This window comes from Taudactylus pleione, unplaced genomic scaffold (genome assembly GCF_031769625.1).
Source record: "Taudactylus pleione unplaced genomic scaffold, aTauple2 ptg000251l, whole genome shotgun sequence".
Taxonomy (NCBI): Eukaryota; Metazoa; Chordata; class Amphibia; order Anura; family Myobatrachidae; genus Taudactylus; species Taudactylus pleione.
The window spans coordinates 3962045-3984505 of record NW_028284653.1 but is presented as its reverse complement, the minus strand read 5'-3'; the positions used below and the strand labels follow the sequence as shown (position 1 = coordinate 3984505).

At 39.7% G+C, this 22461-nt stretch overlaps 1 protein-coding gene across 1 annotated transcript in view; it reads right to left on the bottom strand.

The window, feature by feature from the left end:
* Window positions 1–22461, bottom strand: part of LOC148515255 (mucin-19-like) — a 157833-nt gene that overhangs the window by 81791 nt on the left and 53581 nt on the right. The window contains exons 9-16 of the mRNA XM_088480249.1: window positions 18916–19008; window positions 11343–11427; window positions 11120–11254; window positions 10506–10655; window positions 9862–9956; window positions 8979–9105; window positions 7105–7351; window positions 6905–6954 (exon numbers count right to left, since the gene is read on the bottom strand). Coding sequence (XP_088336375.1) covers window positions 6905–6954; window positions 7105–7351; window positions 8979–9105; window positions 9862–9956; window positions 10506–10655; window positions 11120–11254; window positions 11343–11427; window positions 18916–19008 — 982 coding nt within the window. The remainder of the gene's footprint in view (window positions 1–6904; window positions 6955–7104; window positions 7352–8978; window positions 9106–9861; window positions 9957–10505; window positions 10656–11119; window positions 11255–11342; window positions 11428–18915; window positions 19009–22461) is intronic.

Genomic DNA, 22461 nt, shown 5'->3' with positions numbered 1-22461 from the left:
GATTATAAGGTGAGTTGTTACTGTTATTTTGTTATTGTACCCTGAAGATGATACAATAAAGGTATTGAAACATTGGCATTTACTTACCTGCGCCTGTGATGCTATTTGTGACCGAGTGCCACTGACCCAGCTGGGGGTACCTATGGAAGGCAATGGGTGATACTTTGGAATTGTATGGGAGTGCCACTGATGAGTTCTCTCTCTCAGTTGCTATCTTTCCATGTCTGCTGCTGCCTGCCATACACCAGCTGTAAGTAGCTGCATCCTGGTCCCAAATCCACACCTGCTGGCTGCTGATGGCACACAGGGGGAGGCAGGAGGCTGCTGGAGGGACACGGAGTGGTGAGTTGCTGAAGAGGTATAATGTATAAGGGGCACTACTATTGTATGGAATAATGTGTTATATGGGGCACTACTACTATGTGGCATAATCTGTAAAGGGTATTACTGTGTGGTATAATGTGTAAGGGGTCTTACTGTGTAGTGTAATGGGCATTACAGTGTGGCATAACATATAAGGGGCACTACTACAGTGTGGCATAGTGTGTATAAGGGGTACTACTATGTGGCATAACCTGAGTGGGCTCTGTGTGGCATAACCTGAATGGGATCTGTGTGGCATACCATGAAGGTGCTCTGTGTGGGGGCAAATGTAAGTGGTTTATCTTTTACCTCTGGTGGGCCTTTTAAGATCTTGCTATGTGGCCCACACTAGTTCTACTTATGCCATTGCATGCAAAGACAGAGGCTCTGGATTGAATATGAATTTGCATGAGTCAGCAAGTTTGCTCAGACTGAGGATAAAATTATACTTTTGTAGCTATCTCACAGGTTTTTGGCAGACTGACAATTTGCAATGGATCCACCCCTGAACCTGTGAAATTTAAGTATCCCCATTTTAAGGGATTGTGTGACAGTGTGTGGCCCTGATGAAGCTTGAACCTAGGCAAAAATATAATCCTGGACAAACTTTACAACCATGCTAAATTTGGTGGAGCTAGGTCGAAGATTCTGTCTGCACATTATGAACAGACAGACAGACATGCTTTCTCACTTATTATATAGATACAAGTATATATATATATATATATATATATATATATATACCTGTATATTGTTTTCCCTGCTTTCTTTCTCTCCTACTACTATCATTCATACCTCCTCTCTCACTCTTCTCCTGCTTTCCACTATGTTAGAAAGACCAGGCATGGATTCACTGCTGGGTCGGCTGCCGGTACCCGCTGCTGTGTCATCCAATTAGGTAGCAGTGGTGGTAGGCCTTTGGATGTTGACCTCGGTTGCCACATATTAGTAAAGCTTGGTGGCAGGCACGTGCCGTGCATGTAACATCCAAACATGCATGTCAGACCTGCCACCTTACATGATTACATAATTACAATCAGCATCCAATTATACAAATATATACATATATATATATATATATAAATATATATATAAAATTACAGTATTCTGCTCTATCACTCTATATATATGTAAAATTATATTGACACAGAAGAGGTTGCACTGTTCAGGGATAAGATAAGCAAGTCCTCAAGTCTGGGGTTGGTCCCAGGAGTGACCAATGAAGAGATGGGCTGGGTGGCATGATGGCATGTAGCAAATCTGTGCTGAAGGCTCATAACACTCACAGCTCATATACTGTAAGTCTGGCCACATTGTTTGCACAGAATAGGTGTATCCCTTATCATAATTGTTCATTATGTTTATCTCCCAGATTCTTATGCCTCTGATGCAGCACCTGTGCATACAGTGCATGCTGTCCTTTGAACTATGCACAGTAGTGACCAGGTACATCAATCCGCTGATGGCTCATTTGTAGTACCGTCTATGTAGGCTGGTTTATGTTAGCTCATATCCAATGGGAGTGTGCACTGCTTCAGGCCTAATGACATCAGACATGGCTGCCATATGGTATCCATGTAAATGGGGGAAACTGGCAGACCCAGGGGCTGGCAACTGGAGAACCTTTGTCTGATCTGAATAAGACCAGACCTGGGTCTCCATGATGGTCTCTCAACTGCTTATATTAATGCCCCTGGAAGTGATAAACACACTAGACTACAGAAAAGGATCACTATACAGCAAAAAAAAATAAGTATATTTCTTAGATTATTATTACTATAATTATTACAATTATTATTTGATAATTATTATTATATCATTTTATAACCACTGCACTACAGCAAAATAATATAATACTATACTTTATCCTTGAAAAAAAAATAGTATTCTATTTATTATCTCTACACTATCCCTGCAGTTTAATATCCCTGCAGTATAATGCTAGCATTTTGTATTATGAAATCCCTGTATTAATTAGAAAACAATCCATGCAGTCCAATCCCTAATTCTATAATACACTACTGTACTTAAATTGATTGTCTCTGCAATACAAAGATACTATTGAAATACATGAGGATTCGTCAGCGATTAGAGGGCACACACAGAAATGCATGTACTGTATAACACAGACCTGTAACTTGGCATTTCCTTATTCATCCATTTAGGTGGACATACTGAATGCATGCATCTGGCAGGAGCCACAAGGATGTAACAGAAAAACAAAGTAGAACTTGTAACCTCTGGACTAATAACCAGATGTTTATAACATATTGTAGGAATAACCCAAACTGGTTTATAAAGTGCGTATACATAAAATGAGTGGTCCACAAGCGCAAAGTTCCTCTAATACTTCCGGTTCTGATAATCCTCTTGTCTGGAATTCCTCACCGTCTCAGAAAGAGAAAAGAGAGGATGAAATAATCTATTATGTTCACATATCCTTCTAGAATATTCAATTTATGGAGGTGTTCTTCCCTTTGAAAACTCATCTCACACCAATGAGATGAGTGCCTATAAAGGTTTCTTTTATATCCCTTCCGGTCTGATCAGCATAGGTATTAGTCACATACATCAATACCCCTCTTATATAAAAGCTTACCTGGGAACAGGTATCGACGTTCACATAAGGGTATCTTTAATATCCACTCAAGAAGCTACTTGTTAGTTCACCATATGGGAGCATAAATGGTATCCAGAAGGGTATTTTTTTCAATAAAAAAGTGATATTTATTCCAGTTTAGCAATAAAACATAGTCCAACAGTAGATAAAAAAAAAAACATCCAATACATTGATATAGCAGCATCCAAAAAAAATGATAATCCACTATAATGGAAAATATTCCTTCCCCCTGGAAACCTATCTGCAGATAAGAGTTAGGACAAACAGTGCCACCCTCTCACCCGGTCTGAGAAGAGGTAAAGTTGTCCAAGGTAGATGTAAAAAACCAAAATCCTTCCACTGCATCCAGGTCTCCTGCTTTACAGCAGGTAAAGTTGTCCAAGGTAGATGTAAAAAACCAAAATCCTTCCACTGCATCCAGGTCTCCTGCTTTACAGTGTAAAGTAGGAGACCTGGATGCAGTGGAAGGATTTTGGTTTTTTACATTTACCTTGGACAACTTTACCTCTTCTCAGACCGGGTGAGAGGGTGGCACTGTTTGTCCTAACTCTTATCTGCAGATAGGTTTCCAGGGGGAAGGAATATTTTCCATTATAGTGGATTATCATTTTTTTTGGATGCTGCTATATCAATATATTGGATGGTTTTTTTTTTTATCTACTGTTGGACTATGTTTTACTGTCAAACTGGAATAAATATCACTTTTTTATTGAAAAAAATACCCTTCTGGATACCATTTATGCTCCCATATGGTGAACTAACAAGTAGCTTCTTGAGTGGATATTAAAGATACCCTTATGTGAACATCGATACCTGTTCCCAGGTAAGCTTTTATATAAGAGGGGTCTTGATGTATGTGGCTAATACCTATGCTGATCAGACCGGAAGGGATATAAAAGAAACCTTTATAGGCACTCATCTCATTGGTGTGAGGTGAGTTTTCAAAGGGAAGAACACCTCCATAAATTGAATATTCTAGAAGGATATGTGAACATAATAGATTTCATCCTCTCTTTTCTCTTTCTGAGACGGTGAGGAATTCCAGACAGGAGGATTATCAGGACCGGAAGTGTTAGAGGAACTTTGCACTTGTGGACCACTCATTTTATGTATATGTACTTTAAAGGATTGGTGACCTAGAGTGTGGACTGAGCAGCAGTTCAGGGGCGCTGGTGGCTACAACGTATCTTGTCTATCTATGGTTTATAAAGTGAATTATTTATTTATAAATAGCACATACTGTAACATATTACTGTTATTTTCTGGACAAACATGTTAATTCTTGGACTTCTCTTATTCTCCGTCTATACATCCTCTTTACATGAGCATCAGTTCTTTTACTATCCAATCTCATCTCTATGCTGATGACACTCAGATCTACCTCTACTTCCCTTGCCTTTCCCCCTCTCTCCTCACTTGTATCTCCAACTATCTCTCTGCTATTTCCTCATGGATGTCTCAGTGCTTTCTTAAACTTAAATAGTCTAATCCTGAGATGATAATATTCCCACCCTCTCGAATACCCCCACCTCTCACAATTTCTTTATCTATTGACACCACCACTATCTCCTCTATTCTGCAAGTTTGCTGTCTTGGAGTCATCCTTGACTCCTCCCTCTCCTTCAATCCACACATCCAGCACCTCTCACAGTCCTGCCGTTTCCAACTCAAAAATATTGCTTAGACCCTTTCTCACCCTGGAGGCAACCAAGACCTTCATCCACTCACTGATCATCTCCAGACTGGGCTACTACAACCTCCTCTTATCTGGCCTCCCTGACTCCCACCTGTCTCTGCTACAATCTGAACTTAATGCTGCTGCCTGGCTCATTTTCCTCTCTAAAAGCACTACATCTGCCTACCCTCTCCTACAAGCCCTTCACTGGCTCTTCTTTCCCTTCAGAGCTCATTTCAAACATCTCACACTAACTTACAAAGCCCTTACCCAATCCTCTCATATTTACATTGCTAACACTTCTCCCTCCACACTCCCACCCACCCACTTTGCTCCTCCCAGCTGATCACTTCCTCCCACTCTTGCCCCCAAGATTTTGCCCATGCTGCTCCTAACCTCTGGAACTCTCTCCTTCTTACTATCAGTTACTATCAGACTCTCCACAAATTTTAAAATGGAATCTCAAGATCTACTTCTTAATCAAATCCTTCCAGCTTCCATTCTAATTCACTTCCCCATGCTCCTTACTCACTGTCTCTCCACTATGTGTCATGTCTGTACCCTCCGACAGACTGTAAGCTCTCATGAGCAGGGAACGCTTCCCTTATATGTTTCTCCTTCACTTGCTTCTACAACCATATTCTCCCCACTGACTACTACAGCATGCAACCTTTGGGTTCTGCCATCCTGTTGCCTATTTGAGTTTTATGACTGCTAGTGCAGCAATGTTTAACAATGTCTATGTTCTTCAATGCTCTGTATTGTATGTCACTTTCGCTCCTGTGTTATCTGTTCATACTGTTTGTGTTTTTGTATTTTGTAAGGTGCTGCAGAGCCCTTGTGATACCATATAAATAAAGGATAATAACAATAATATAATAAAAAATGTTTTTACTATAACAGACAGTCAGTATGCAGCTACTGTATAAAAATATAAAATGTATAAAAAATCATACAGGATCAACAAATAACATATAGGTATAAAATCATCTAGACCAAAAATAAAATAAAACAGAAGAATAACAAAAAATATTTGTCATTGATAGATAAAACTTGGAAGTATTTCATGGCTCCTGGCTGCTTCCTCAAGCAGTAAACGAGTGAGTGAGGATAGGAAGAAAGGGATAGGACATAATTGGAAAAATGAGACTAGAGTGAATGATTACAGAGTTTGTTAAATGGAAACTGTTTTAAAATAGGAAGGAAAAAACAAACTAGAGTTGCACCTTTAAAATTATACATACTATAGTCTAGAGCAGGGATGGGGATCATATAAGGCCCTGGAATCATTTGGTCTGGCCCTCAGAGCTTCTTTCTGCTAGCCTCATCTGGCTAGCAGGGTACCTAGAATGGCACCCTGCAGCCAGAATCTATGCAGCATTAATGCCTGGAGAATCCTTAGAACACTTCAGACGGTCACACCGCTACCCTCACAGTTCCCTGGAACATCCTCAGGATACTCCGGGCATTGTTGCAATCACCGGTAATTGTGGGCCCGCCCCTGTGTGACATCACATGGAGGGGGCGTGTCCTGCACCAGGCCAGCGAAAAATTATATATATATCAAAATGGCCCATGGCAGAAAAAAGGTTCCCCACCCCTGGTCTAGAGGATGTAAAGCAACAAATGTAGGTACAAAGAGAGAAAAAGAGTAAGTATACATAATGTAGAGTCAACTGGTAGTGTCATTGAACAGTGTCATTGCCATAGTTATGAAAGGGTGTGTGGCATCTGAGGGAACCAGATTGGTTCTACAAATAAAGACAGCCCCATTGTACCCTTACCTACTTCAATTATATAATATACAAATGAAGGTCAAAAGAGCAATATATAAAGATAAAAGATGGAAACATTCAAATTTTTAATAGAATAGTCCAAATGTTATAACAACACTAGTTTTGTCTTGCACATGGTATTATTTCACTTATGCCATTTAGTTCCACCTTTAAACAGTAATGGTCATATACATCAGACACACTGATAACCTATGATCTTGCTCAGTTGAGGAATAGGCATGCACAGGTGGGCAATTTGTGCAAACCTTTAAACATAAGCACATCAATGCACATGAAAACACCCTTCCTAAATGACCCACAATATATTTGTTCAACCTAGCTACTTTATGAACAAGTGATCAAAATTGTTTGATTAAATGAAGCTAAAATATACTATTTTATATATGGTATGCTTTATGATACCTATAAAATAAAGATATGCTATACTGTAAATTAATATAAAACACTTACTTTCTTCCTTCCCATCAGCCATGCAGAACATTAATCCATCAATGCATTCACTGAAATGAAATGAATAGTTTTTAAAAAATCATCTGAAATAGTTCTCTAATTGTAGAGGTGGTTTGATTGATAGAGTATTGAGTAACATAGTTTTTGTTTTGTTTTGTTCTTAAAGGGAGAAAAATAACTGTTTTCAGGAATGTTCTTACCATTCTTTGCCATTTATTGTAGTTTTCCCATGAGCAGGTACAACTTCAAGATCAAGGTAACAATTGCATTCTGACTGGGAGACACAATTTTCTTCACTATTCAAAACTTGTCCCTCTGGGCAGCTGCACACTTCAGCCAGGAGACCTTGCTGCACACAATTCTGGCCAGTTAGAGAATTTGAAAAGCAAGTAGCGAAACAAGACATATAGCTGTATTGCAGGATCTGGTTGTTCTTGCACTCTTTTTCTGTGTAAACACAAATAATGATACATTATAAAAATTGATGTGAGGAATATCCAGACCATTCTTTTAAGTTGATCTTTAATACTTATCTAAAAATGTACATCATAAAGCAGCAGACTTCTGACCACCCACAAACACATGCAGGGACATAAAAAGTATTGAGCAGAGGTGTAACTAGGTATTTGAAGGCCACATAGCAAAAGTTTGTAAGGGCCCTTATGTACCACCCAATGGTGAAAAATACATATAACACATGAAACTTGACAAGGAAGATGGGCCCCCTCAGATCTGGGCCCCATAGCATCTGCATCACTTGCACCTATGGTAGTTGTGCCCATGGTAAATAGATCATTTATATTATCACTTTACTTCCAGTGTCGGAACTAGCCAAGCTACTGTGCATGCATAGATATAAATATCCTGTAGCTCATAGACTACAATACAATCTAAGTATGACGCTAGCTATTGGGACCAAAGTATGGAAAGCTTGGTTCAGATTTGAGCAGCCTTCATAAAAATCTGCTTTTGCAAAAAATATGGAGGGACCACCCCTTAATACATACCAGGGTTACTTAATTTTTGCAGGTATCCTCCAAAAAAAGTAGGTTTGCTGAAGATTTCCCACAAAGTAGTGTTAATAATATGTCCCTTAGAGTTGGGCGGGGCATGTTTTTGCTTAATTTCTAATGTCAGTCTGAAAACATAACTTCACAGTATTTGTTCACTACATACAAAAGCAGCCAGTATTTTCCCTGCATTGCACCATAATTTGTTCCAGGAGAAAATTGCTATTTTTTATCTGCTCCTAACTCTGAATCAGGCTCATAGTCTGATCAAAATCCTAACTAACCAGAAGGATCTTAGATCAGGCCAAGTGTTTTATTCCTAGCTACTGTACTCTGATGATCAACTAGCAGTAAACATTGTGCAACTTCTGTGCCAGTGCCACCAACTCATTGAATGATCACTGCAGTATGACCATGCTTGTTTGTGACAAAATTGGCTTCAGATGCAGTCATTCTGTAGTTGTATTGAATGAGCAAATAGTAGCCTGTGAAAATAGCTTTATAAAACCTAATACAAAGGATCCTTCTTCTTTACAGCTTGGGATTCATCATGTGATCCTGAAGAGACATTTAAAATTGGCCATTTTGACATATGGTAGTTAGTTTTTACACTGTTCAAACCAAGTTGGTTGAGTAGTGATCTAGACTGTTCTATATTTTCCAAGCCAAAAAGATCAAAGTGACATAGAGCATATAAGTATCCATAGAGCCGCCTTCACTGTCATGTCATTATAATTGTTAATTTCATAGAGTTTCATTAGTTACTGTTGCCAATTCTCAGACATCAGGGTGCGACCAAGTTGGAAAGCTCTAGCCTCTTCTGTGAGCTCTGCATCATTGCAGAGAGAGAGGTACACTACACGCCAAGGAGTGACTGCAGATTCATGCTGCTTTCAGTAAAATTAAAGTTCATGTAATTATTCATATACCCTCAGTTGGAACGACTATTGACCAACCCAAACTCCCAAGTCTGGGAATCACCCTGTAAATATGACAAAACTAATCCCACTCTTCATCCTAGATGACCAGGGCTCATACAAATAAGTGACAAAAACAGGACTCACTGCACATTTCATCTCTCCAGTTGTGTAACATGATTCCATTTTCAGCACAGGCCATTGCATAATTCTCTAATGCAGTGCACAAACCGCCATGAATGTCTTCACTCCTACAAGTGAAACTTACGCATCTCTGCAGTATGAAAAAATATATAAACATTTAACAGCAAAAAACCTTTTTATGTTTAAATTAGTAACACACAAAGATAGAGCTAAAATGTGCCTGTCAGCATAAGTAAGAATTGCCTGGCTCTTTCATATGCAGGTACAGTAAGGGGTCTATTATCCAAAAAGCTTTGGACTTGGATGTGTCTACTTACAGTAAGTGTTTTTTAAGTCTACTAATATTGCTTTAAAAATCACCCCTGTCTTTCTCCCCACTGTCCAAACCATTTACCTCTGTCAATGGTTCTTTTCACAGAGACTGAGGTCAGGAGCTATTTGGTGATTATTTCTGCATGTATGATAAGCTCTAGCAGCAGAAATTATTTACTTTTCTTTCTAGCGAGCCTATGCCTTTAATATCCTACTATTATTTTTGCAATAAAATAATAAAACAAATTTGCATTTTAATATTCTTCTTCTTCTTAAACTTTGTTTTACTTTCCCTAATGATAGTTCTGAAATTAGAAATCATATGAAAGGGAGGAGTTAGATGGAGTTTAACACTTCAGTTATTTGCTGCAACTGTGATTTGGAAATAGAAAAGATAAGTCAGATGCTACTGTTCTGTAATTAACATGCAGTTTCTTTGTTTTTCTTTAGTGGACATGTTTAATTTTTAAATCAGGAATATCCACTGCATGCTTAGTAGAATAGATAATGGAAATGGAGATATCAAATTTGCTATAAAATTGCTAACAGTGTGTGCGTTATTGTAATACTGTACCTCATAGTATGTTCTGTAATCCACAACAGAATGACACTCCCCAAAGGGTCCACTAGGATCTTTAAGCTTTGAACACTGCCTCTCAGCAAACATTTCTATAGAAATATCATACTGTAGCATTGGAATTTCATATTCAAATCCTCAGATCAAAATAAATAAAACAGTCTATATATGACTAAATTGAACATAAAATAAATATGTACCGGTACATGATATTAAAAGTCTGTATATACAAGTCTAAATAAATCTAATGTACTTTTCATAAAAATCAGCATGCATATTTTGAAATTCATAGTAAGGGCTACATAATATTTTTTTCATATATGGCCTCAGAGTTATATGAGAAATACACTCAAGATGCTACTTTAATTTAAACGTGGTATGCTACAACTTTTAAAATAAATATTAAGCTGTGGTCTAAACTGAGTGTGAATTTGTATCTAGCATAAATAATAGAAACTGTATTTGGTCATTTTTGAACATTTAAAGTGTACAGTGCCTGCATAATTACTTGGTGGCCTACATTTTTTCCATTAATTCAGCATATCAGACTGAATGCATTCCTTAAGTGAAAGTAAGCAAAGAAAAATGATTAGTAAGATCTAGCAGAATAGGATGATTATTATATTTTAGTTAGTGTTTACCATTATTCAAGTCAATGCAAGTTGGCTGATCTAGAGGAGGGCAAGCTGACATAGCCCAGGACCTAAAAAACACTTCTGGTGAAGACTCCAGTATATTTTGATTGGACATAAAGTCGTCATCTGCTTTATGATTGAAGGAACCACAAAGTCCTTGGAAGAAACAGAAAATGCAAAAAAAGGTTTTTTTCAGTACCTGCACAGTAATTCCCACTGGCATAGTTATCAATTTCTTTACAAATTTTTTTTTTACCTCAGTAAATTACTTTTTTTTTATTGCATTTGGTGCAAGCTGGTTTTGCCTTTAAAATGATTGCCGCATTAAAAAAAATGGCAACACTCGCAAGAATTCCCATAGTGGCACAAGATGACACATTATTACTTAAGCCTCCATGGCTTTGTAAATGTACAGAATATGTACCAGAAAACTACTGGGCACCCCACATATCCATAATGATCCCCACATATCCATAGTGATCTATAACATGCATTCTCCTAAGTTTGCTAAACAAACATAAAATGAGAAAAATCCACCCCTCCTATGAGTTTAGCCATTGCATATATTAATTTAGTAGATTAATACAGTACAATATGTTCAGAGTTAGAATACATCTTACCTCTTGTGTATTCAAATCCAGTATTTGGAACTGAGATATATAGTTGCATTGTAGGCTTCATTCGTAACATTATTTCCATATTATTGTTTACAATGACATGAATAACATCGCGGAACTGAATAATCCTTACATTCTCTGAAAGGAAAAACATTTCCAAGAATGTTTATTTTATATAATATTTGATTTAAAAAATAGTACTTTACATTATTATGACATTTATTACCTGATTTGTAGTGTTTTGTGTATTTAATTCCTCCATTTAAAATGAATCCATCCTTTGTAAACATGTACCTTTTTTCATCAATTCCCTTAAGGAAAAATAACAGATTTGTTTAATTGGTTTTACATGATGTTGTTATGTGAAAATCGGGTACAAAAATTGGATGATAATCTGTTCACTTGTCAATTTAAATATCCTTGTGTAATGAGGTATATTACTATGGTTTAGTTGGTAGGGATAGTAATAATTTTGAGCCAAAACTTGGATTTGCAGTGAATTAATTCATAATTAGTTTTATTAACAATTAAAAACATATATTTTTATAGAAATAGGTTTGAAGATATTAAAAAACATTTATCTGGATGTGTTTCTATGGCATTGGAGTCATTAAAAACAGCAATGATATTTTTGGTTAAAAACTAAAAAACTATTTGATACATGTTCAGGGTGACTTTTGTGAATGGATTCAGCAGCCGCAAAACACTAAGATTTATAGAAAATTAAAATGTACTGAAATATTTTGCTCATCTCTTTGGTCATCCCTAATTTATTATGGTCATGCCTAATTTATTATGTGTGACACTTTGTGTGATACTTTATCTTCCTCAGTAACAAACAGCAGTATCCCCACTTATTTTGCACTGACATACTGTTATAATTACAGATGCTGTATCACACAAAAACAAACCTCTGAACGAGGATTGTCTTGTTGAACAGAACTACAGTATAAAACTGACTTTCATTAGACAAACAAGTTTCTTTAGTTATAAGCTTATACTGTACACCTGATTATCCTCCCATTTAGAGTCATTATTATTAAAATCACATCATTATCACTAACCCTGCTATTCATGTATTATGCAAACCTATTGAAATAGAAAACTCTTTAGTGAATGCCTCTCACTAACTGCTGCTTACAGAAATACAGCTGCAGCTCAGCAACAGTAAGTATATATGAAGGACAGGAAAGTAATAGACTTAAGTGACAAAAGTATTGGGAGTAGCTGGATAGCTGTCACAATCGTGGGATTTAGAGGCTGTGTTCCCGGACTGGGCCTTGGACCTGTACTACTTGGCGCAGACGCTCGCTGGAGACTTGGCTTAATAAAGGTCCTCCGCATGAGAGGGAGCAGTGAACTGATAGGGAGTTTGAGTAATGTAGAAGTAGCGTGGTCGCTTGGAAGCCACTTGGAAAGACTGGATAGCCTTGAGTGGACGTTAGGAGCTGGGAAGCTACGTGGAGCGGCTGGATAGCCGTGGGTAGATGTTGGTAGCTGGGTAGCTACGTGGAGCAGCTGGATAGCCATGGGTAGACGTTGGTAACTGGGTGGCTACGTGGAGCGGCTGGATAGCCGTGGGTAGACGTTGGTAGCTGGGTGGCTACGTGGAGTGGCTGGATAGCCGTGGGTGGATGTTGGTAGCTGAGTGGCTACGTGGAGCGGCTGGAGAGCCGTGGGTAGACGTTGGTAGCTTAGTGGCTATATTTAGCGGCTGGAGAGCTGTGGGTAGACATTGGTAGCTGGGTGGCTACGTGGAGTGGCTGGGTAGCCGTGTGAAGACATTGGTAGCTGTGTGGCTACATGGAGCGGCTGGGTAGCTGTGTGGAGACGTTGATAGCTGGGTGGCTACGTGGAGCGGCTGGGAAGCCGTGTGGAGACGTTGGTAGCTGGGTGGCTATGTGGAGCGGCTGGGTAGCCGTGTGGAGACATTGGTAGCTGGGATGCTATATGGAGCGGCTGGGTAGTCGTGTGGAGACGTTGGTAGCTGGGATGCTACATGGAGCAGCTGGGTAGCCGTGTGGAGACGTTAGTAGCTGGGATGCTACATGGAACAGCTGGGAAGCCAGAAGGTGAATACTAATCTGGATAGCAGGAAACACCTTTGGAGCACAGTGGGAATGCTCACTTAGTAAAACTAAGAAACTAGTTGCACTGGCAACTTGTGTCAGCATTGGGGATCCTTTTATAGTGGATGCTGAGAGCTGACAGGCTGAGAGAGAATGAGACGATTCCTCATTGGTGGTAGTGGAGTCACATGGGCAATCCAAGATGGCCGCGCCCATGGACCAGAGGACAGCGCTTCTTGGAAGTAACCAGCGGGGACCAGCGATCAGCAGGAGCCGGTGTGGAAGCAGCACAGCAGCGGGACCCTCCAGAAGACAACAGAGGAGACTACCCTGAGAGAGAAGTACGGCGCGGGAGCCGGAAGACAGCGCGGGTCAACGCCGGCAAAGGTAAGCGGCGGGGTCTGATTCTGGGGTCTCCAGAGTGGCGTGTGACAATAGCCCCTCATTTCCTCATCACTCTAGATGAGATGTACTCTATGAAGTTCATGCTGATTTTGAACGTAAAAAGGGTGCAATACACAGACTTAAAATGTTGTTGGCTAAAGCAATTGCAATGTAACAGATATGCTGAGTGTTGAAAGAGGAGTCTACTACTGTACAGACTCCAGTCTTCCTGTTCTTCATGGATAAGATGGCCACCAAGCTCACTACTAAGCATAAGCAGGGATCATCTTGTCTTTATTATGTAAGAGTGACATGGTGGGAGACAAAGTTTCTTGCTTAGCCCGTGAGAGACCCCAGTGTATACCTGTACAACAGTGCTTTAGATATCTGCACCGCTACCCATTTGCAGCATACACTCACCAGCTGGTGAGCTGTATAGAACCCTGATCAGCTCCTTCAACAGTGTACTTGTAACAACACCACTGGTTAAGTAACTGGGCTGTTTATAGTTTGAGTCATACACTGGTGTGTGCCTATATAACTCTGCAGCATCAACACCAACATGCACATCATTTCCAAAAGTGAGTTGAATAAATCAAAGTTCTACGCCTTTACCATATGCGCCAAGTTTATGTCAGGTGTACATCAGATACACTTACACACAGCAATTCATAAGCGCAGAAAGTTTTTTTTTATTTAGGTTTGATTTAAATGAAAAATAACAAACCTCTATAACAGGGATCAGGGAACTTTTTTACCTTTTACACCAAAATATATTTAGATACGCCAACGTTACCCCCTTGATTTGAAAGGAAGGAAATCATATAGTAGTGCCCCCATAGTTATGCCCCTGTAGTAGTGCCCCCATAGTTATGCCCCTGTAGTAGTGCCCCCCATATAATGCCCCTGTAGTAGTGCCCCATATGGTGCCCCATATAATGCCCCAGTAGTAGTGCCCCCATATAATTTCCCTGTAGTGCCACTTGTACATAAAAAGACACTTACCTTAATCCCCGCTCCTGCATCCGCCGCCATCCTGTCCGCCCGGCTTCTCCTCGGAACTATGGGAGAGACGTCATGCTGTCTCTCCTATAGTGCGCATGGAGAGAGGCGGAAGCTGGAGTTCAGAAGAGAACTCCAGCCTCCGGCTAACGCGGCGCTGTAGGGAAGGAGCTGGGCACCCACTGGTAATATCTCAGCGGGCGTCCAGCTTAGAGCCTCCCTGTGGCACAGCATATGAATCATTCTATATTATAGAAAGATTCATATGCATGCCCGGCTGTCCGTCCATTACCCCCAGGAATTTCATTTTTACCCCATGTGGGGTAATTTACCCCTGTTCCCTGACCACTGCTCTATAATATAGCATGTATTTTTTATGAATACATTTTAAAAATGAAAACTAAAATACAGCTACAAAATCATAATTTATGCACAATCAATTAAGAAATATCTATCAATTTCAGAAATGCTGTTAACAATAAGCCAAACAAGAGTGGCTATCTGTTGCTGGCAACCATCATCATCCTCATCAGTGCACATTATCACGGACCCCTCAGGCATCTAGAATATCAATATAATGGAGTAGGAGCGCTTGTTTGTGAAGAAAAAACACAATAGCTTCTGTAAAAAATATGTTTAATACCAATCAAAACATGAAGACAATATAATATCAACAGCAATGCTTTAAAATAAACTTTCAGCTCTTATGTCAATGCCGGATGTTCTCTTCCTATGCACTGGAATATACAAAGATTTTTACTTGGTGTCAAAACAGATAGTCCAAAAATTGATAAAAAATGTCCTGCTATTTTCAAATAGAAGAGAGCAAATTGTATCTTCTTACTATGAAATTGTTGCTGAATTTGCTTTAAAGGTTATTATGTAACCACTGTAGGAGGCCATGTATGATATAGCACAGTGCCTGTCTGATGCACGTTAGCCCCAAACAATGTATCTGTGGGGTGAAATACTTCACCACCCAAAAGCAGGAGTGTGAATTAATGATTACCGTCTCGGTCTCCAATGGTCGGTGACCCACACATAGATGTTGATGTAATGCAGTCTCGATTTTGGGTGGAGGAGTATTTCACCCCACAGATACATTGTTTGGGGCTAACGTGCATCAGACAGGCACTGTGCTATATCATACATGGCCTCCTACAGTGGTTACATAATAACCTTTAAGGCAAATTCAGCAACAATTACATAGTAAGAAGATAAGAAGATACAATTTGCTCACTTCTATTTGAAAATAGCAGGACATTTTTTATCAATTTTTGGACTATCTGTTTTGACACCAAGTAAAAATCTTTGTATATTCCAGAGCATAGGAAGAGAACATCTGGCACTGACATAAAGAGCTGAAAGTTTATTTTAAAACATTGCTATTGATATTATATTGTCTTCATGTTTTGATTGGTATTAAACATATTTTTTACAGTAGCTATTGTGTTTTTTCTTCACAAACAAGCGCTCCTACTCCATTATATTTATATTCTTTATATAGCAGGTAGCAGATCCTGCTTGTTTGGAGCTGCCAGTTTGGAAGATTTTGTATTGATTGGTTGAGAGGCGCACCTTATCTCTTTTTGTACAGTTTTTTTTTTATCTAGAATTGATACTGACATGTACCTGTAGATTTGCATTACTTTGTGTGTCTGCCTCAGTTGCAATTCCGAAAACATGACCTTACTGTACTTGCACTATATGTCATAACAGTAGACATGTAAGTATAACACATTAATACAAATAATTTGCTGACTTGAAACTTCCCCTTTAAGAACTAACTTTTGCAAGAAAAATTATCAAAAAAAAATGTTAAAATAAATGGATACATAGACATTAGCTAATGAAATATTGACACAGGGTGTTTGTAACTATCTTGCGGCATCATAAGAATGATGTGTTGGTATGTGGGTGCATATGTTTTATGCAGAAACCATTTCTATATACTGTAGTGAAGGGAGATCAGACATTATGCCAACCTGCCTTACGTCTCATTAACTGCTTGTGTGATAATCTGGTTAATGTCAAACTCCCTACACATACTGATGAATATGAGCTGACCAAAATTTCCTTTCAGAACAATCATCTTCAACCCTTTTTATTGTTCACATTTCCAGGTATTTCCAACTATATTATTTATTATTGGCGTATAACAACAGTTATAGGCTATTTATCATTTCAGTGATTAGTTTGGAGGGACAGTAGATTGCACTTCATATTAACTTGTTTACTGTGTAGTCTCTCTTTACTGTGTTGCTGTTTTCTTCTTCATTTTCATTGTTTACCCTCTATGTTTTAAGTCTCCCGCAATGGTCTCAGCAAAGTTTTCCCCACAATCTTTACTTGTGCGCTGATGCTTGAGCATCATTACCATTTGGTCAACCTAATCTTTATATGTGTGTCCAATTATGTGTTCACATTAGCCCGACAAAGTCACACATTTTGCCTCAATAAAATTGGAAAACCTGAAAATAGTAGATCTAAAGATTTTAAGGCATGTCCAAAAGTTTGGTTGTTGGAGAACTGCTGCAGCTCTATACTGCACTAGTAGGGCCCCATGCCACCCAGTCACTTGACCTGTTATATTGTCACGACTCTGCATTGTAGTTACTTACTCCAGCTGCAAGATCTCCTTCCATGCTGCTTCAGTGTTCCATGACCAGTGCAGGGTCCTGCTGGTCACTAGCAGCTGCAGTAGGTCACAGCTGACTCTGGGACAACTCTGGGTGGCTAGCTTGCTTGAAGCCACCTGTTTTTATCTGTAGTGCCATAGTCTGAATTGGTGGGCATGTGGTACTGCAGCCAATTTTATGATTTTGGGAGTAAGCTTACAGGTGACATGAGTTTGGCACCAGGATATGAGCATTGTGGTTACCTGGCAGGCACCTCTTGCTCAGGCAAGACAAGAGCTTGACAGTGAGGCCAGTCACAACCTATTATCACAGGGGCTGGTAACCACGTACACACCCTCACATAATTTGGTAGTCTTTCTCCTGATTATCAAAGGGACCACATCAGCAGGATAGGCCTGAACATTTTTGTACACACAACTTATTCATTGAGCAACAACCACTCTGGATAAAGCAAGTCCCTCTGTATCAGGGTAATAACAGAGCCAGAGTCCACCAAACTTTTGACTAGTCTGTGTTCCACCTGTACACTTACCTGTATCAGAGATAGAACAGGGCAGGTTTCAGCAGTGTTAAAGACCCCAGAAGGGGAGCATTCTATCTGCGGACACTTCCATTAATGATTATTAATGCCCGGATTGGCCACATAATGAACACACCTGAGGTGGAGGCCCCAATCTCCGGATCGCTGACTTCCGGGAAGTGGGCAACAATCACCTTCCCTGTAGAGCAATGTCTGGGGCAAAAAGCTACTTGAGATAAAGAGAAATGTGGACCTGTGTATCTGGATTTTCTCAAGGAAGTCTTCTGATGAGGGGATTACAGCCTGTATAAATCCAGACCTGGTGACAACTTGCATGGAGGCGAGTTTTGCTGTGGAGGCAGGCAGGGAGACTCCGGCCTTGTTAAGCAAGAGAAGTCTGGCATGATTTCACTTATCAGCAAAACATTTTCCACAAGCCATACAGCAGATTCCAAATTCTCAGCTTGATGCTCTCATACTAATTCTTGATGTCTGGATTGGTCATACAAAGAACACACCTGAAATGGAGGTGCCAGGAAATTTGCTAGCTCTGGACCTCTGACTTCCTGGAAATGGGCAGCAATCACCTTATCTGTAGAATAATTTTGGGGGTGCATAGGGCACTGTGGTGCTGTGGACCTGAACTTTCACGAGGACATCTTGGGGAAAATTGGGAATTGGATCATATCCAAATCCAAACCTGATGACAACTTGGGTAGAGATGAGTTTCACTGAGGAGACACTGGACTACTTAAGCAAGAAAAGCCCTCCATGCCTTCATTTGTCAGCAAAGCATTTTCCACAAGCTGGACAGCAGACTCCAAATTCTCAGCTCGATGCACTCGTACCCACCATGCAATATTGGCAGGAAGCAGTTCAATTAATGTTTCCAGTATAACTGGAAAAAGGTACACTGTTCAGGTTGAAGCCACTTAACTGTGAGATCAGCCAATTTCTTGGGCAGGCCCCAAAGTCTGACAGCAGAATTATATGCTAGCAACCTAAACCTTCAATGGTAATCTTACGGATAAAGGACAAAGCTGTCTGCAATGGCAGCCTTCTCTCGGTCATAAACCAAGTGAAGGCGTTGTTCTATGCTATTCCTTATTATATTTTATGTATTATCATTTTATGAACAAAGCAAGAGTCAGGTTAATCAATGCAAGTGAGATATGGTCCACTTACCATATTATGAACAAGAGTGACACTGTTCAAGGAACTTGTTGACTGAGCAGTCAGAGTCTGCTTTATCTCAGCAAAAATTAACCAGGTGAGTGCCTATTGTAAAGAAAAAAGAAAATTGTATTCCTTAGGCAACCATTTTAGCATATTTGTTGCTAAATATACTCCCTTTAATGTTTTAAAAAACCAAGTATTCAGTGGCATATTAATGCATGTTGTGCCAATGCAGTAGGCCGATCGTACCTCCTGCCAGCAGAGCCATTTTTACACTGATATTCAGGATGAAAGTGCATGCACAGAAGAAAACAATGCATCTAGCACAGTGACATAGTTCTTGCTATTGCTGCACAGCACTACCTTTCTTAAGATATCTCCAGAATAATGGCTCTGCCACCACTTTATATAGGCAGGTGGACATGGTGCATGGAACCTGTGAGACTTGTTACGAGTACAGAATGTGCAGTGCAGGATCCCCTTAGACCCAGGTGCCCATGTGTACTGCACAATCTGCACTCTTTATAGATATACCCTTGCCAGCAGTCACTAAAATAGTATATTTATACTGCATTTTTTTTATAGAAAAAAATTCATCAAAGTAATTAAATTTTTCCCTTTATTTTATTACTTGGAGTTAATGTACTAATTACTGGTTTGTAAAATCCATTGCTTCCCTGGCATGTTTAATTGTTAAATTTAAAATAGCAAGATAGCAAAATATCCTATGCTTTGTGATTAAAAGCATTGCAGTTCCCAATTTTGAACTTAAACACACCGGGAAGCTGAGGCTTTTACAAGCCATCACTGTAACTAAACTCTTTGGTGTCATCTACTTTACTTTAACTAGAATGCAATTATCATCTGCAAAATCTCCTCTACTTACCTTTTTTTTCAACACATACTTCCCGACCTCGAGAATGGAGCTGTGAGAACCAATTTCAGTAACCTCAGATTTACTTAGATGACCGATGGTGTTGCAGGATGCAGCCCTCGGATCTGCAATGCTGTCAGAAGGTGTCTTTTCTCCTAAGATGCCTTCTGCTGCATTAGCATATGTTAGCATCACTGCTGCATCCAAAGACACAGCAGGGATGATAACAGCGTCCATCTCTGAATCAGGCCCTTAGACATAAGAATCAGAAATTAGCTTGTTGTGGCCACAATGAACTGTTCTCTGATTCTCATGATTCTTACAGGTATATTCTTATGAAGTCTGATGAATGCCTTTTTAAGCTTTTTTGGATAAAGATATGTGTTATTGGGGGAGATATACTAAGGGGTAAATTTACTACAGTGAGTTTTTAGAAGTGGAGATGTTGCCCATAGTAACCAATCAGATTATAGCTATTATCTTCTAGAAGGTGCTAGTTAAATGTTAAGTAGAATCTGATTGGTTGCCATGGGAAACATCTCCACGTCTAAAAACTCACTTTTGTAACTTTACCCCTAAGCCTTGGAAAGTAATAAAGTGGAGATAGATAAAGTAACAGCCAATCAGCTCCTAGCAGTCATGTTACAGTCTGTTTTTGAAAAATGACAGTTAGGAGTTGATTGGTTGGTAGTTTATCACTGTCCAAGCCTTAGTACATCTGTATTGAGTGCTAACCATACACATAGGGCTGCCAATAGGTCTACCGGGCCAAGGTACACCTCGGGGAGGTGTGGCCCGACCCTCTCCTTACAAAAAAATAAATTCAACATGTTTGTGGTGCCGGTGCCCGGGGGTGGGGGTGCAATCGCTCCCCCCCGCACATAACTCAAGGAGAGAGAGGACTGACTACTGCTGCAGCAGCCTCTCTCCCTAGCCCAGTACACAGCATGACAACAGCATATGTGTTGGGCTGGGGAGAGAGGCCGCTTCAGCTGCAGTCAGTCCTCTCTCTCCCTGCTTGAACTAAAGTAGCAGCAGGGGTGGGGGGGCAGGCTGCAGGACCTGGGCCCCCGGCAGGCCCCTCCAACAGGCCCGGGTAAATAGTATCCGCCCCCTCTTGGCACCCCTGAATACACATATGAAGAGTGCAGCCCTGTAAATGAACCTACAATACCATGAGTGCATAACTTTATCTGGATATATATACATTTAGGCACATTAAACAGGAACTCCAATACTAAAAAGCTAAATAGAACTCATGGTTTTTGTACAAATAAATGCAATATCCATTAATAATTACATAACATGTAGAATATAAAGTTAAAAAAGCCTTCAATCAAAAGGATATAAATATGGACATGATATTTTTCAGCAATAACTGTGCAAAATCAACTGACACGGATGAATATCCAATTTAATATTGTTAATTAGAGCACTGACTTCATGTAAATGTATCACTAGAAAAAATATTCCAGCAAACCTACAAATGTCACTGGTAGGTATGTACTTGCGTTGGCCTAGAATGTATAAATAGGAGCTTGGGAAGGTGTATAGTGACTTGCTGCTGTGCTCCTGGTTCAGTTATTGCTGAAAAATATCATGTCCATATTTATGTCCTTATGATTGAAGGCTTTTTTATCTTTATATTCTACATGTCATGTAATTGTTAATGGATATTAAATTTATTTGTACAAAAAGCATGTATTTAGCTTTTTAGTATTGGCACTGCAATTACATTAGATGTTGTGTTTGTAGCTGTTTTCAGCTAAAAAAGAGAATTGTCAATTTCTCTTGGGAGCAGCCTCAACCATAAGTGGCGCGCTACATTATTTATTACTCTACATTAAACAGGAAGGTGAAGTGGTACACATTTTTACAAACTTCAAATAAAAGGACTGTAAACACCTCTCCAGTACCTATTTTAATATAAATGGATCACTAAGCATATTCATACCAACGTTATAATGTGCATAATTCCTTTTCCATCTCATCTGGTTTTACTGGTGAGGCTGAGGAGTAGGCACTAAATAGTTAGCTATTGGAGCTAAAACTCTCCCTCCCCTTAAACCATCCCACCTCCTCCAGCTAATTATTTTTTTATTTAGTGCCTGCAGGAGAATGCACGAACAAAGGAGCTACAGTTTTTATTTTAGTTATAGCCTCTTGATGTTATGGTACAGTAGCCTGAATCCCCTTCTGAAATCTAGTTTAGTTCAAGAATGGGCATTCAAAAGCATCATTGGCAGCCGGCGACTACACCCATGACCACAGTCTGGTCCCGGCACTGGCAGAGGGTCACAGGCTGCTTCACAGGCATTTATCCTGAGATCCACTTTCAGGTCCCGATGCATTCTGGAATGCTGCTTTCTTTCAGTGCAACTGGCAGTCTATAATGGGTAGTGCTGGGTGACCAGAGCAGTGGCAGAAAGGTAATAGCAACTCTGGTTCCATGTAAAGTGGTGTTGGGCTGCTGACTCCTGGTTCTCACATTTTTCCTGTTTCTGTCAATGTTTTACATGGCGGATGCCATCTTCCTTGCACTCCCAGAGCAGGGGGTGGTGCTTAGCACCTTATCTTCCTGCTTCAGCTTTCCAGGCTGAGACGTCAGATGCCACTAGCCCTGTGGATTCCACAGTACAGGTAGTGCTGGGTAGTGAGGTAAGTTACTAGCCTGTAGTTTT